The 16,873-nt window shown below is 44.6% G+C and overlaps 1 protein-coding gene across 6 annotated transcripts; it reads right to left on the bottom strand.

Annotated features, from left to right (window-relative positions):
• Positions 1–402: 402 nt before the first annotated feature.
• LOC144053922 (troponin T, fast skeletal muscle isoforms-like) lies at positions 403–16,482 on the bottom strand. 6 transcript variants are annotated; one of them, XM_077568832.1, is made up of 14 exons: positions 16,244–16,482; positions 11,963–12,003; positions 11,264–11,277; positions 8,592–8,708; positions 7,133–7,150; positions 5,185–5,203; positions 5,055–5,100; positions 3,977–4,093; positions 3,674–3,751; positions 3,487–3,600; positions 2,064–2,176; positions 1,337–1,427; positions 1,209–1,249; positions 403–632 (listed from the first exon to the last, which is right to left on the bottom strand). In XM_077568832.1, the coding sequence occupies exons 1-14, from the start codon at positions 16,298–16,300 to the stop codon at positions 596–598; spliced, it is 903 nt and encodes a 300-aa protein (XP_077424958.1). In that variant the 5' UTR covers positions 16,301–16,482; the 3' UTR covers positions 403–595. The 6 variants fall into 6 exon arrangements, with proteins under 6 accessions (XP_077424958.1, XP_077424959.1, XP_077424960.1 ...); XM_077568833.1 differs by lacking the exon at positions 16,244–16,482 and adding an exon at positions 14,451–14,541; XM_077568834.1 differs by lacking the exon at positions 8,592–8,708 and having other exon boundaries at positions 16,244–16,481.
• Between the last annotated feature and the right edge of the window lie 391 nt (positions 16,483–16,873).

The following is a 16,873-nucleotide window of genomic DNA, read 5'->3' as shown; positions in this document are numbered from 1 at the left end:
TTCTTTCTCCCGCTCTCTCTTTCTCTCTCTCCCTCAGTAATCCCCATTTTAATAAATGTACCTGTAATCTATTACATGTTTTTTCCTGTAACTGTAATGAAATGCAGTTACATTTTTTTGGGCAATCTGATTACGTAACGGCGGTACATGTTTTCCGTTACTCCCCAAGCCTGAGCACAACTGTTAGTGCTAACTGTTAGCATGTCAAGGATGTTTAGCATCGTTAGAATTAAGCTAAGCAGACAGTAAGGCAAAGTTTTGTTGTTTTAAGAGTAGAATGTAATACTCTTGTGTGTCTTTTTCAGTTTGAGCCATTTTATTAGCGTCCTAGTTGTGCTTCTTTAGCATCTGTGGCCTCAGTCTGCCTGTTAGCATCGTAGAATGACGAGAGGCGCAAAAATGTCATCTTGAAGAGTCAAACTTTATTTACAAAAATACTGAGAACCAAACAGTGCAGAGCGAGGGTGTCCAACATGTTTTATTGCTATCTTTAGCGGCTAACCGCTAGTGGCTAGTGGCGGCCGATGGCGATGCATCCTCAACGCGATGACGTGGTGCGTCTTCTCAGCAAGACTAACTTTTTTGCCGGCGGCGTCTACTTCCTGCGGCGGGAGGCGGCTCCCTTCTTGCTGCTGTGGAATGGACAAATGAAGCTACGTTAGCATGTTGAAATTTGTGCTTAACTTGAAACTTATATAGGCTACAGCTTGCGATTCATCATTTTGGATCAATGTTAAAAATAAGTAGACATGAACATGGAGTTGAATGTAGCTACTGTAAAACCGCGTTAGCAATACGTTAGCATCCAAAGTAGCTAACAATAAAACTTTTACAAAATTATAATAATACCTTCTTGTTAGTGATTTTCCAGCAAGTGTGCTATCATGTCATGCAAACTTGTTTTTATGAGTTTTTGTTTCCAATTTTCAGGGTCAGTAATAAGTCATCAAAATCTGAACTTGAAAAACATTTATCTTTTGTACACTCCAGATGATAGTGTGAAGCCAAGTTCACAATTCGGCTAATCATTTCATAGCTACCGGCTAAAAACAGACATTTAGAACAGAAAAGACATCATAACATTGCATAATAAAAAGATCTTAAACCATAATAATAATAGTAATAATAATGTAATAATTGAAATGGTGTAATGCGTCATCCTGACCAGCAGTGGCGCTGTAATCCCAACATGCTAAAATGGTACTTACAACTTGCTGAGCTCCTCCACTCTCTTGCGCAGGGTGGTGACCTGCCGGGGCGCAAAGATCCCGTCCACGTTTAGTTTTTGACCTTTTGACGTGATTCTATGTTTGTTGCGTGCGGTTTTGACACCCACCTCGTACTTCTGCTTCTTCAGCCGCTCCGTGTGGTCGAACTTCTCCGATTCCAGCTGACACATCCAATCGTGCAACTCGTTGATCTTGTCCCTGGAACACGATTATTGATGGACCAAATGATTATTGATTGACCAATTGGAGGTTGTGCGACAATTGATTTTCATTGGAAAACCATAAACTGCCTCGACTGAAGGTAAAACGCGTATTAAGTAAAAAACCTTAAAAAGCATTGGTTTCAATTGAAATCGACAAAAGTTGAACAATGACGATGCGATTTGCCAGATTTTGCCATCAACGATGATAAGCGCGTGAAATCATACAAATCGATCCTAAATTAAACGTCAAAAGAACAATATACTATATCAAAATGATGGCTTTTTTTTGGCATAAAGCATTTGATCAATTCGTTGGGAGTTCCACAATCGAGTAAGGCAACAATCAGATATTGTGAAATTTGAGGATGGATAATGATGTGGACGATGAAGTGATAATTGCTATGTTTTGTCATATGTGCGACATATTGCTATACTGTAGCTCGCGAGGGAAAACGCTAGCATATGTCGCTTAACGGATTCAGATCAACGTCAATCTTGGAAACATAAATGACGTGTTTTGACAACAATAATTTGGCAAAATTGGATATGATGGGAAAAGCTATGATATTGCAATATATAATGAAGTGAATGTTGAACAAGCTGATTTGTTGTATTGGCGTATGTATTGAACCTGAGCTTGTCCTCGTTAAGATGGTCGATGTTGAGTTGCTTGCGTCTGGCGGCCAAAATTTTCTTCTTCTTCTCTCTCTCCGTCTCTTTCTTTCCTCCTCGCTTCTGGTCCGCCTGACGGAGACAAAAGTCGCACTGAGGTCAGCGGCTACGTCCCTTCCTACGTCCCTTCTTTCGTCCCTTCCTTCGTCCCTTCCTTCGTCCCTTCCTACGTCCCTTACTACGTCCCTTCCTACGTCCCTTCCTTCCAAACGTCCCTTCCTTCCAAACGTCCCTTCCTTCCAAACGTCCCTTCCTTCCAAACGTCCCTTCCTTCGTCCCTTCCTTCCAAACGTCCCTTCCTTCGTCCCTTCCTTCGTCCCTTCCTTCCAAACGTCCCTTCCTTCGTCCCTTCCTACGTCCCTTCCTACGTCCCTTCCTACGTCCCTTCCTTCGTCCCTTCCTTCGTCCCTTCCTTCGTCCCTTCCTTCCAAACGTCCCTTCCTTCGTCCCTTCCTACGTCCCTTCCTACGTCCCTTCCTACGTCCCTTCCTTCGTCCCTTCCTTCCAAACGTCCGTTCCTCCGTCCATCCATCGTCTAACTGTCCTCCATCTACAGTATACACCGGACGGCCCATCTGGCTGGAGTCCGTCAGTCCGTCTGCACATCCGTCCATCCCTCCCCCCTCCCTCCCTCCTTCCTTCCTTCCTTCCTTTGAGATGGCTGCCATTGGCACACCATCAGGCTAAAGCATGAACTGCAGCTATCACAGATATTTTTTTTTAAACATTTTTTTTCTTAATATTTTTGCAAAAACATTTTGAAATCGGAAGTCAACCTTAAGCATTTCTTGACAATATTATACGTCACCTCACTAGTCTAAATATGACATTCTGATTAATAATACAGTACATTTGTGGAATACGAGTAATGAAGTCAAATCCAGCTGTTTTTGTCCATCTCAGGGGGCGGCCATTTTGCCACTTGGTGAATGAATATTGACGTCCGTCGACAGCAAGTGGCAAAATGGCCGCCCCCTGAGATGGATAAAAATGGCTGGATTTTGCTCCATAATTCATATTCCACTAACACAATGTCAACCAGAAGACCATATTTAGACTAGTGACATCACATATAACAAATTATTGTCAAGAATTGTTTTTGGGTTGATTTGCCATTTTTTAGGGGGATTTCCAGTTTTTCGTGGAAAACGTGCTGAATGTTTATCTGCATTTTATTTCATCGCTGGTCCCCCCCCCAAAAGAGTTTGAGTTAATTTTCAGCGTTTTGTGTAGAAAAATATTTCCATAGTAACACAGTCACATTTTGAAGACGAGTTTGTAAGCGACTCGTACAGATTGCTTGCGGTTCCGTTAAGGATGATGCAAAAGGAGAAGATGAGGTGTTTGGTCGCCGTAGTGACGGCGCGTGCGTGCGTGCGTACCCTCTGTAGATGGCTGCTGTAGGTGGCCCCCATGTTGGACAGAGCGGACTTCTTCTTGGCCTCCTCCCCCGCCTTCTTCTTGGCGTCGGATTCCTCCTTGATGCGACGCTCCTCCTGCACGCACAAAAGCAATCAGGGGCCAGGTGAGGGATGGGGGGGGGCGTGGCAGTGGGCGGGCTGGACAGACCTCCCGCCTGGCCTGGCGTTCCTTGTCCTTCTCGGCGCGGACCCTCTGCTGCTCGGACCTCTCGGCGCGACGCTTCTCCTGCAGGAAGTTGAGCCACATTGAAATGCAACTTTCGAGTCACCGCCACGTTTGGCGACGTCGCAACTCACGGGACGCTTCGTTAGGTACACGTCATCAAATGACATCCAATTGCTTCCTTCTTCCTTCATATGACGCGTAAACACAAACGGATGTCTTTTGATTGGGTGTACCTAATGAAGTATCCCAATCAGCAAGTGCAACGCGATTGGTCGCCACACTCACAATCCTGTCCTTGAGGGCGATGAGCTCCTCCTCCTCCTTCTTCCGGCATTCAAAGTGGGCGTCGATCAGGCCCTGCAGCTCCACCAGGTCTTTGTTCTGACGCTTCTTCTGGATGTCCTGAACGCATCCAGACCGCCCACCGTCAGACTGGAGCCCCGCCCCCACATCTGACCGACTTTTCACGTTGAAAACGTTTCTCGTGCCAATCAATGTAAACGTAAACGAAGTCGCTTCTATTTTGCTCCCTTGAAGTTCTTTCGGTCTTTGTTGGGAAGAAAATGTCATGACGAGATTTGAAGTCATCGTGATGTCGTTTAAGGCATTCACTGGCAGCCATTTTGACTGAAGCAACCCCCTTCCTTCGCTTTACTGGATTTGGACTGATTTTGCAAAGCCCACACAATATTGTGTTCTATTGCTTTAAAAACATGGAAGCTGCCAAAAGAACGATGAGAGTCTCTTCTTTCATCAGGAAAAGATTTCTATCCGCTTCCGTTTTGCAGCAATTAGCATTAGAATGTAGCTAAGTTTCATCATTATTCCTAAATATGTTTAGAATTGTGAGTAATTGAGGTTTTTCTCAACATGGCCATGGTTGATTTCTTCTACTCGGCTGCCACCTGCTGGCCGTTTTTTGTCATGACTACCATTGCTTTGAGCCACCTCTTCCGGTCAGAAGCTGCATCAAAGTTTTCTGTATGTTCTAGCATAAAAAAAAAAAAAGCTTTAAAAAAACGTATTTCTATGTTTTTGGTTTGAATGAGTTAAAGTTGTCATGACAACGTGAAACTTACATGATAAGGTGAAATTCATCGCATTTTAATGTGATACATTTTCCCCCCAAATGTTTTTTTACGCCTTGCCGGTTTCCTTCTCGGTACGTTTACGACAGTGACGAAGGCAAACGTGAGGAAGAAATACCGAGAAGGGTTGACTGCGAGTAAAAGTGTGGACGTTTCTGATTCTACAAGATTGTTCGATAGATTGTTAAAGTCAAGTACGTACGGCCTTGACTGGACATGCTTGAGACGGACTTTTGCCACAAATGTGACTTAGCTCACCTGCGCCGGCAACTTACGTCAAAGTCGACTTTCTCGCCATCGGGAATCTTGGGAGCGCTCATCCTAGGATGACATCACAACGTTTGCTTTCATTCTTTGGCTTTTGAAAAGAGGTGAGCTGAAAGGTTTCGTGGTCATGTGACTTACTTGAATTTCGGCTTCTCCTCTGCAGGACGCAAATCAAGATGGCGGCGGCGGCGGTTGAAAGAGGGAGGGGACAAGTACATTTAATGCTGTTAGAAGCCAAACCTAATCAAGTCTCTCAAGCGTTCAAATGATTAATCGTGATTAATTGTGATTAGAGTTTCAAGGGGAGAAGGAGCAAACATATTAAAAGGTGACGACAGTGAACCCCTGCACATTTTTAAGCCGTGGTTGTGTGATGAATTTTTACAGCCTACGTTGGCGTCGTGTGCAATCAGTGTAGTACCGTGTTGTGCCACAACTTGCCAGTTGGCAGCACTGAGCCTGACTGCTAGAGATGCCGTGTAAATAACAGCACCAAGAAGAATGAGTTGTAGAAAGTGACTGAGACATTGATGCTAATTTCCATTAGCCTGTCTATAGTGCTTACAGTGCATATTAGCATTCAGCTAGTGGACGTTAACTACATTTTGTGGTTTGGTTGAACTTTTTTTCCTATTGAAATATACAATGTTGAATGTTTTCAGTATTCTTCAATGGGCAGATTGAAGCAAGCACGATTTGCCTCTTCTTTATTTCTTTTCCTCTCCTCGACATGATGTTATAAAATAGTCTCTCATTTCTTGACTGCAAGAAAGTGAGAACGAGAGCAGCGCCTTTTCATGACTCTCGATAGCTCACAGCCAGCCACATATTTTTGTGCTTTCTGTAATGTTGCCACAAGATGGCGCCAAAAGTACCTGCTCCTTGGAAGGTGCCATGTTGGCTTGAGGACAACTGCAACATTTCAGTTGAGCTCCGACAGGAAGGTCAACTTCTCAAGATGATGCCACAAGAGGTCATGAAGGTCGAGATGAAAACTGATTCATTTTTTTCATCTCCATGTTCGTAGTGGCAGGCACAACAACTCTATACTCGTCCACTAGATGGCAGAAGGTACATCATTAACCTTCCATCCATCCATTTTCTTAACCGCGTGTCCTCACAAGGGTTGCTGGAGCCTATCCCAGCTGGCTTCGGGTACACCCTCAACTGGTTGCCAGCCAATCGCAAGGCACACGGAGACCAGCAACCATCCACATTCACAATCGCACCTGGGGCCAATTTGGAATGTTCGATGAAGCTGCCGCGCATGTCTTTGGAATGTGGGAGGAAAGCGGCGAACCCGGAGAAAAGCCACGCAAGCACGGGGAGAACACGCAAACTCCATCCAGAAAGGCCGAAACCCACTCCATCTCACGTCCTCTGCACCGGGAGGCGGACGTGCTAAGCCGTCAGCCGCCTCATAATTAACCTAACAACGGTTAATAAACAGTCATTGGAAAATAATTGTTTCTCTGGCAAAATACATTTGTATCCAATTATTGGAGTAATCGATGATATAACAGAATCATTGGTTCTAAAAATATTTGATAGTGACTGCCCTGTTGAGTCAAAAATGTCATAAAAGGGCTGATAGGAAAGTAGTAATTGTTAATTTAGCTACACACACGCCAGGGTCCTCGCACTCGCGGTGCCATTTTCAAATCAATTCATGTGAGTAATGTTGTAAGATGACTTTGAAATGTTTGTTTCCGGGTTGAAATATTCAAGTAAGCAATGATCAAAGCAAATAAATCCGTTTCTATAGCAAGGGTTCACTGTGTTATTAATATTCTCCTCTTCAGCTCACTGCTAACAAAATGTGTGGTGTCTTTTTTCGTTCGTTGTCATCTTCTCTGTCGACGGGACAGGCAAGGTCACATGATCACAAGGGTCCTCTCCCATTGGCCGGCTGCTTCATGCCATGCAGCTGACGAGGGGGCGGTGGGGACTCGTTAGCGTCTCATATTCTTTCACCCTTTTTCTCCGCTAACGCTTTTGTCTGTTTGGCACTTTTTGACATTTTGGACACGGTTGTGCGACGCTCCAAAAAGGAAATATGAAAAGTTTTATTGTGAAAAGAACGTACCTTCCTCTTCAAAGGCCTCTGCATGCAGCAAGCGTCCAGAACAAAAGCAGAATAGAAAATAAAAGTGTTAGCTTCGGTGCTCGGGGAGCAGCAAAAGTTCCACAAGCAAACTTGAGCCAAATGCTAAAAAAGCTCAAAGCTGGCATCCATTTTGTGCTGATGATTGCCGTTCAATCATCTACGTGGCGACTAGCGCTATTATTAGCGTGATTAGCGCTACCGTCACGGCTAACGTGCTTAGCGTATTAGCTTGTCCAAAGCAAAACAAATCTGAGGTTTGATTGTTTTGTTTGCTTACATGTTGTGCTAAACAGCCGTTTATTTCCTACAAGAGCGACAGCAGCTTTAATTTGGATGACGACACGCCGTCCCCTCATCAAAGGACAAAACGATTAATAAATCAACTTTAATTTTGATGATTGATCACAGAGAGGAAATCATCTTGAATTCTGATTGTCACCATCACATCGATGATCGATGTCGTCATCAGATTGAAGCTGAAGCTTTAATTGGAATGATTTCCAGTATGAAATTATCAAAAGAACAAAGAACAGCTTTAGATCTTCTTTTTGTTCTAAATCACGCAAATGGTGTGTGTGTGTGGGGGGGGGGGGGCTTTGATTCTGATGATGAATTCTTATTGTTACATCAAATGACAAAGCTTTCGTTCTGATGATGACTTGTGATCACCGAAAGAACGTTAACAGAATCATGCAATCATGAAAAGGAACAAAACAGGTGTTATTATCTTTAAAACCAGCTTTAATTTGATGACATCATCCAGGAACAACAACAGCTTTCCTTCTGATGATTGTTTTGTTATCGTGAGCAGATCATCGAAGGAATAAAACTGCTTCATTTCTGATGATTTCAGCAAATAGGGTTTTCATTCTCATAAGTTAATTGATCAGATAACCAAAAAGAGCAATGACAAAAAAAAAAAAAAAAAGCAGCTGAGGATGAATCTGGGATGACGAGCAGAATAAAAAGCAATTAGTATGTACGCTAATGTGAAAATGCTAACAGTTTGAATTTCTGAAAGCGTCAGAACGTCAATGATTTCAATGATTTCAATGTTTTATGACCTTGAGCCGGCAGTCCAGAGCTTGAAGGGAAACGCGTGTGCAACACACGGGATTGTCATGAAGCGGTTTGTCATGAAGTGCTTTTCAGTGTACAACCACCATTTGCAAAAAATCAAATGTGGAAAAGTGGTTATCAGTGAAGAACAACGTCTTTACTGTTATACATGGCATGATATGAAATGACCCATGAACGTCTACATGAAGCTAGCAAGCTAGCTGTGAGTCTTTAACTTTGCTCAGAGGTGAAAGGAAGGTAAGTTAGCATTAGCATTAGCATGACTGGAGCGCACATTTGTTGTTGGGAAAGGATGATAGAATAACTCCCCGCCCGTCCGTCCGTCCCCGCCCGCCCTCCCCCCGTCCATGCCACATACCTTCCGGCTCATCTTCTGCTTCTGCTTCAGGTTCTAGCTCAGGTTCTGCTTCCGGTTCGGCTTCTACCTGGGCTTCTGTCTCAAGGGCCACCTCTACCTCCTCTACTAGCTGCTCCGCTACGGCCGCACCACATGCGGTTAATGGAGGCAAAGAGACGGAAATTTAGTGCGGGCTTTGGCTCTCAAACTTTTTGGGTCCGAGGATAATTGTTTTCCCCAAGAATAGGCTAGATCAGAGGTGGGCAATCTGGGTCCCGGAGGGTCAACGGGATCGTTATCGGGCTTATGCTGATCAGCTGATCAGATATCAGCTGTGTTGGAGAAGGGAAACGTCCAAAAGACCAAAGGGAAGATTTACAAAGGGACAAGGAATTGGCACTCTTTTGTCGGCTCCTTCATATTGCTAACAGGCAATTCAATATCATTAATCACCATGTGTGGTAAGATTTGCAAGAACAATTTGGGGATCGAATGTCATACATCATCTTTATATATCTATATTAAAAAGTCCTATTTTTCCAAGACACGGCGGTGCCTTGGCACGTGAGGGACTCGACCCATACGTTTTTTCGCTGAGTGGCAAAAGGAGGCTTCAAGCTACTTAGTGCCTCTCCCAGCTGAAGTTTACTCTCAAGCTAAACATCAAAGACAACTAAACCGTGTGTATTGAAAACAAACACAAAGCTTAGCCTTTCAGTCAGCTAGCTTAACATTGACGCTAATTAGTTGCAGCGAGTTAGCGGCCACTTTTTGTGATTCTTTCCCTCCTTGTAGGGTTGTGCCATTAATTAAAATTCAATTACAATTTCAATGACGACACTCCACAATTACAAAACCGGCATAATCGTAAACAGCAATGAATGATTATTCATACTAATTTTCAGTTGTTTAAATGTATATATTTGCATATATGTATTTTAAAATGATGAATTAAATCCATCTTGTTTGGATCAAAAGGAACTTGCATAATTATAGTGTTTGTTTAAACATCTTCTTTTTTTGTACAAAAAACCCAAAAGATTCTCCGAACTGTGATTTCAATAGTTACCAAATGAATCGTGATTAATATTTTCTTCATAATTGAGCATCCCTACAAAGCTGCTTGCAGTTTTCAAGCAATCAGATTTTTGTGCTTGTGCGTGCACTACAAAATGCATTTTGCAAATTGTTCTGTTGTCCGCGTTTTTGGGATCCACCCTCACATTGTAACAAAGTATTCTTTATCCTCTACAAAGAACGACTCATCTTAGCGCTGTACTGATCAACTGAGAGGAGTTAAGACGACTCAATGAACAGCGTATGTGTCTGTTTGTCTTGAACTGCCCCCTGTTGGCCAAAAAGAGAAGCACGATGACCATACAATTGATGGAGTGTGGCAAAAATGGATTCATTGTTTTTAAATGTTATTCTGTTTAATATTGCGTTGAATACGAGTAAAGCAGCAAAATGCAGCCCTTTTTAACCATCTCAGGGGCGGCCATTTTGCCACTTGCTGTCGACTGAAGATGACATCACAGTTGCTCAGGTCTCAGGCAACAGCCAATCACAGCGCAGCTTCAGTAAACAGGTGAGCTGTGATTGGTTGTTGCCTGAGCCCTGAGCAACTGTGATGTCATCTTCAGTCGACAGCAAGTGGCAAAATGGCCGCCCCCTGAGATAGACAAAAACAGATAGATTTATCTTCATAAATCCACTAACACAATATTAAACAGAATGTCATGTTGAGACTAGTGAGGTCACGTAGAAGATATTATTGTCAAGAAGTGTTGAAGGTTGACTTTTACGTTAACATTACGTCATGATATTATGACGACACACCTTACAACAATTGTTGTTGTTTTTGGGGGGATGGAGTGGATTAGAGTCAAAACATTCAAATAAAGACAACTTTATTCTAAAAAAGACTAAACATGTTGGGGACAAAAAATGTGCCTCTTCTTCTGGTAAACAACTCGTTACCGCTAAGTCATTTCTTGGGAGCTTTGAATTGGCCAAAGCCCAACGAGGGAACGCTCATGGCTTTGGAATGAGAAGTTTTCTTTGTGCCGTGATCATGTCAGGACCCCCCCAGTCATGCCGTGATCATGTCAGGACCCCCCCAGTCATGCCGTGATCATGTCAGGACCCCCCCAGTTTGAGAACCACCAGCAGAGAAGCAGCAAGTTTAGGGGAGGAACGCCAAGTGGCGAGGACCGAGAGTCCCGCAGGCTGTTAGGAAGCTCCAAGGTGTTGGAAGGGTTTGAAGGCGGCGGCGGCGGCGTTAATTAGCAAGACAAAGTCGGGTTAGTGCGAGGGTCTTACCATCGTACTCTTCACGGCGGTCCGAGAAAGAGAGGAAGCAGAAAGACATTTACAAAAAAGATCCCACCGGCGTAACCGCAGTCAAACAGCTCGGGTACGCCGGTGGGATCCATGCGGGCCGTCATGCCGAGACGCCGATGGCGGCGGCTACGACGCCACGAGCGACCGCAGCCGCCGCCATCGGCCTGAGGAGTCAAGCCAGACCGCCAACAGCAACAGTGCACCAAGACAGGCGACTGGTAGGGACCGTGACGACCGTGAGGACTATTGTGATGATGATGATGAGGATGATGAGGATGAGGATGATGAGGATGAGGATGGTGTTCGTGGCGAGAGGAAGAAAGAAGCCCCAGATGAATGATAGTACTTACCCTCTGTCTGATCGCTGGGGACACAAGAAGACACAGAGATGAGAACAGGGGAGAGCTGGGGATGACAAGAAAATAGACAAAAGAGGACAAAGAGACGCAAACGGCGGCGAGCAGAGAAAAGAGAACACAGAGTGAGGCAAAAAGGAATGAGGAATAAGAAGACGCAAGTAGAGGACAAGAGGATACAAGACGAGAGAAGAAGAGAGGACACGTAGAAGGATAAAAAAAAAGGACACCAGTGGAGACAAGACGATACAAAATTATACAAATAGAGGAGACCAGGAGAAGAAAAAAGAGGACACAAGATGAGAAATGAGGTCACGATGGCGGACGCAAAATGAAGACACAAGAGGAGACAAGTGAAAAGAGGACACTAATGAGGACACAGAAAGAGGACGCAAGGACAGGAGAAAAAAAGGACACGACAAGAAGATAGGAAAGGAAACAAGTTGAGGACGCCATAGAAATCAGACAAGACAAAAGACGACTGAAAAAAAGGACACAAGAAGAGAGGACAAAAGGGAAGACGTCGAGGGGACAAGGAGATGAGAGGAAGTTGATACAAGAGCAGAAATAAGCACAAAAGGAGGAGACAAGGACAGAAAAGAGGACACAAGTTGTTAGGAGAGGAGACAAAAAGAGAGACATAAATCGGCGACGCAAAGGAAAATCCGAGTGTTGTTGCACTGTGGGACTTACTAGTCTTCGGTGTCAGACATGTTGAAAGTGGACGTTACAACCTGTAAAAGTCAAACAAGAAAACTGGACGTAAACGTCAACATATTCAAACTTGCGGCACAAAATTGAATTGCGCCGGATTTTCGCGAGGAAACGCTGACTTTTTTTGGACGCGTCTACTGGCGACGTCTTGAGTTGAAGCGACTTGCCAGCAAGCCGCCTTTATTTAAAGCTCAGCTTCTAAATAACTGAAACCAGCAACCCCCCCTCCACCGCACACACATTTGACCCCCCCCCCATTTCCAAACCAAAAGCAGCATTAAAATGTGCAAGGTTTCCACTGGTGTCAGATGACACAAGGTTCGAGTTTGCAAAAAATGGTCAACAGTTTAAAATTAGACAGGACACGAAACTCCACCCACGAACTGTCGACACCCCCAACAACAACGCTCCAATTTCACATACAAGACACCGTTGTATCGTATTTTATCGTTTCATATGGTTGCACGTAAATAATGGCGTAATATAAAACAACAAATGCTAACATTTAGCACATGCTATCACGTCGCATCCCGTATCTCTCACACGACGATATCGTATCGTATCGAGGTAGTGATTAGTGTGCCCGGCAACAGTTGATCCAATCAGATGAGAGCGCTGCCATAATGTAATCTAAATCTTCATCTAAAACTAATGTAATAGCCTCGTACGGCGTGGTTGACATATCGGAACGTAATGCAACATATTTTATCTTCGCAGCAACTGTTCATCCAATTAGATGAGAGATTAATTGCACAATCGTTTGAACTTCGTGTTGTATCGCGGCTGCCATTCGTTTAGCCAGGAAAAGTTTGCCCAATCGGAGGAGAGGACATTTGCCGTCATACAAGAGAATACAACATGATGTCATCTTGCACCGTAGCTGTGGTTAACTTGCCCGGCAACAGTTTGTCCAATCAAACGACAGAGTAGCCATAAATTGAGTATCAGAACATTTCGTATTGAATCGTATCGTGGTGATGATGAATTGAATCGGCAAACAAATGGAATATTTGGCATGGTGTTGCTAATTGAATCAAATCAACTCAAACAGATTCCAAATGGAATCAAGTATCATATCGCGGTGGTGATTAAGATGCCCGGCAACAGTTGAGCACATCAAATTGACAGGAACAACATAGCTTAGCTTAGATGCTACGTGTGAGTGATAGAGTGAAGAGTTGATCCAATGAGCAGAGGAGCTTAGCCACACATTATTCCGATTATCACGTTCCTCCGTCTATTTCCGAGTCGCAGCTGCGCGGCGTTCCGCCGGCGTTCCGCCCGGCTCGAGTTTCCCAAAACGCCCAGCCAGGATCCGCTTCCATCCTTGGAGGCGCCGCCCACCGTCTCCTTTTGCGGCGGCCTGCTGGCTTCCTTCAATCACGTCGCATCTTGACCCGAGCCCAACATTCAGCTGGGAAGGTCAAAGGTCCTGGCGTCCCGTCCCGCCTCCCCAACGCCGAGCATGGGAATGTGTTGACGTCTGGAGAAGTTTTGCCGGCCGCCTGGGCGCTAAAGTGTTGATCCTGCCGCCATGTGGCTGCGTGCCACGCCCATTTGCAGCCTGGCAAATGGATGCTACCGACCCTCGGGGATGGCAAAGCCGGGAAAATGACACCGTCGCAAGCATCTGCCGTTGATCCCTCAAGAGGCAAACAAATGCTTTGACTGCGCCAACAAACATTCAAAGCTGACACTGGAAGTTCGACTTAACGGGCCGATGCCTACCAAACGATCCAAGGCATACCACAACATCAAAGACAAGGCAGGAATCTCAAGAAAGTAGAAGTCGAAGAAGAGTAGAAGACATGAGTGATATTTGGACCCGACACAGGAAGTTCTACTGGAAGCTTGAAATCCGAGGACGGCACACTCGTGAAATGAACTCAAATGACCTTGAAAGATTTCATCATTTCAAGGGCTAGAAAACAGATGGATGCCAAAGTGCGATACTTGACAGTCGTAGGAAATCGCAATGCGCCGCGACTGCTGAGCTATTTTTAGAATGGGCCAGCAGGCTGCTCTTGGAGGCCACCATGTCGGTGACCCCTGATCTAAAGAGACCCTCCCAAGCTGCCCACGCAAAGCAACGACATCGGAATCCGCAGTTGAGCGGACCGATACTTTCCGTAGAATCCAACACCAGCGCTTCTACTAGAACCTCAAACTGGACTTGACTGACAGCTGACCCCTTGACAACATGGCGCTCGCTCGCTCTGGCTTGCCTGGAGTGGTTTTGAGCGGACACAGAGCCGGACGACTAAGGTTTTATGACCGGGACTACAGGTTCGGGACCAGGATTACCGGATCGCTACACATCACTAGCATGGATCGTTGAGCAAAGGCCGAGGATTGGTTGGCAAAAATCATTGAAGACGTGATGACGAATCACTGGATTATGTGACTATTGGATTTTAGGACTGGAGAACCAGGATTTGGATTAGAATTTGGATTTGGACTTCCTTACCTGAGCTAAGCAGAAGAAAAACCGGAAGAAGTGTGAAGCCTGGAGGTCCGCGCTGGCCAAGAGCGGCTGTCAGCTTCTGCAAACTTGCCGCGCCGATTATCTTCTTCTGTTATAGCGACACTCGAGCCGTCGGCCATCCTCATTGGCCGAAGAGCTGGGCAGGAGGCGGGGCCCTGGTGGCGCTAGCCCCGTGTCCCCCCGTGTCCCCCCCGTGTCCCCTCCTTCCTTCTCAAGGTCCTCAATAAGGAGATGCCAGCACCTGGGCGGGGAGGACGCGGCGCTGGCTCAAGTTTGGACAAGAACCAGCACACGCTCAAGTCTTTGGGCTATTCTGGGAACACGGCATGAGGCCAGCGCATTTCGCAATCGGCAAGAAGAAGAAGAAGAAGAAGCAACAGTTGCTCTCCAAATCAGGCTTCCTCACACCTGCTCTTTGAGAGCAAAAGTCCTGCAGCTTTGAGATGTTTCCCTCCTCCAACACAGCTGATTCCAAAGATCAGGATCGTGAACGGGCTTCTGTAGAACTTGCCGACGAGCTGATTTTAGGAATCGGCTGCGTTGGAGGACGGAAATGTCAAAAACTTAAGGATCAGGAGTGAGGAAGGCTGAAATGACAACATTTTTTTTGTGCTCTCATCTCAAAGTTCTCCTCTTACGTAACAGTCTCCGCTCAGGGTTCTGCCCTGAATGTCATCTTCAGGATTGGGGAATCCAGCAGGTCCAGAAAGAAAAAAAGCGAAGCACTTTGGCGCTTCCAGGCAACAGGTGGAGATGAGCTCGTAAAGCCAAAGTCTGTCAGGGTTTTTCTACTTTCTGGACCTCCTGGATTCTACAAAACTGCTCATCTTCCTCACCTTCTCCAACGTTGGACCTCTCAATCTTCTTGAAGATCCTCCTCTTTCCTTCTCCTCTCGATGTTCGCCTTGAATGTCTTCATTCTTGCGTCTACTCTCGTTGTCCTCTCAAAGTGCTCCTCTAAATGTTTCCTCTCGACGTCCTCTCAACATTCTTCAAGCTTCTCCTCTTCAACTTCATGCGCTCCTCTCAAGAATCCAATCGAAAGTCAATGGAACCTTCTCGTTTCCATGTCGTCCTCTGCATATTCTGTCCTCAACATTCGTCTCCTAACATTCTCCTCTCCACATTCTTATTGTATTGATCGAATGGTGGACGGTAAACATTTTTAGTGTTGGGAAAATGGATGCTGGGTGGCTTTGAAAGTCCTGTGACGACAGAGCTCACTTCTTCCACTAGGGGGTGCTGCAGTAGCATTGTATGAAGCGAGTCGACAGTGAACACGTCACGCACACACCTTTGGGTTACATGCCAGTGGACTCCATAATAAATGAACAATAACATAAAATAACACAACGCAGCAAAAGATCTCATGTAATATTAAGTAGTGTAAAAATGGAGCAAACATTTTTGACTGGCGAATAAACTTGAACGTATTTGCAAGTATGTTTAAATCCATTTCAACGTATTTGTGCTGTCCTCGCTCCGAAGCTTCGCGATTTCACCAGCGAGACAGCGAGTTAACGACGTTCCAAATAACCAGACTTTGTTTTCCTTTTGGGCTGTTTATTTGAACAATGGCCTCTGACCATTACCCTCTTTAGGTCGTCTTAAAACTAAAAAAAAAAACAATAACAATGTGTATTAGCTAACTGTACACGACACACTCTCATGCTAATAGCTAGTTACATTACACAACAGTCTCTTATCTCTAATACTGTCCTAAATTAACTAAAATGAATACACAGTGTTATTTTCTTGACATCACATGTACTTACGGACAATTCTTGTCCAAAGCAACAACGAAACAGGATCCAACAGTTCGCGTAGCACATCAACGAGTCGGCGTTGCTGCTGCCACATTGGAATTCTCTCTTCTCACCAAAACAACGAACAAAGCAACCGCTGGAGGGCGCTCTAAGGTTGCACAAACTCAAACGGTGAACTTCTGAAGGGCAGAATAGTTTTTGCAAACATACAGGTCAGCGCGACGCATATTCTCCCACAATGCAACGGGGTATCACGTGTACATGTGCAAGTTCATACCCTGTTGCATTGTGGGAAAATATTTCAAACTTAAATCATGCACTGTTGACATAATAATAAATCATAAAGAATGTGCATTTTCCACCCATAATAATAATAATAATAATACATTTAATTTGTAATGCACTTTATATTTTAAAGAAATCTCAAAGTGCTACAGAGGAGGATTAAAACAAATGACTATAAATAAAGCAATTATAAACCATAAAATCTAGCAATTTAAATAAATAAATACATTTAAAACATGAATAGGCCTTTTTTTTTTTTTAACTTAGGTGTCAAACTGCGGTCCTGGAGGGCCGGAGTACTGCAGGTTTTGGAGGTTTCTCACTTCCAACATGAGCTGATTCCAATCATCAGGA

This window comes from Vanacampus margaritifer, chromosome 6 (assembly GCF_051991255.1).
Source record: "Vanacampus margaritifer isolate UIUO_Vmar chromosome 6, RoL_Vmar_1.0, whole genome shotgun sequence".
Classification (NCBI taxonomy): domain Eukaryota; kingdom Metazoa; phylum Chordata; class Actinopteri; order Syngnathiformes; family Syngnathidae; genus Vanacampus; species Vanacampus margaritifer.
Note: the sequence above shows the minus strand (reverse complement) of the source record. Positions and strands in the feature narration are given on the sequence as shown.

Bases quoted from the DNA above. Each gene is read 5' to 3' on its own strand.
- LOC144053922 (XM_077568832.1), bottom strand. From the start codon at position 16,300: ATGTGCTACGCGAACTGTTGGATCCTGTTTCGTTGTTGCTTTGGACAA. The intron at 4,094-5,054 runs GTAAGTTGCCGG...GGATGCGTTCAG, and splicing joins GCGAGAAAGTCGACTTTGAC to GACATCCAGAAGAAGCGTCA. The intron at 2,177-3,486 runs GTACGCACGCAC...TGTCTCCGTCAG, and splicing joins ACAGCAGCCATCTACAGAGG to GCGGACCAGAAGCGAGGAGG.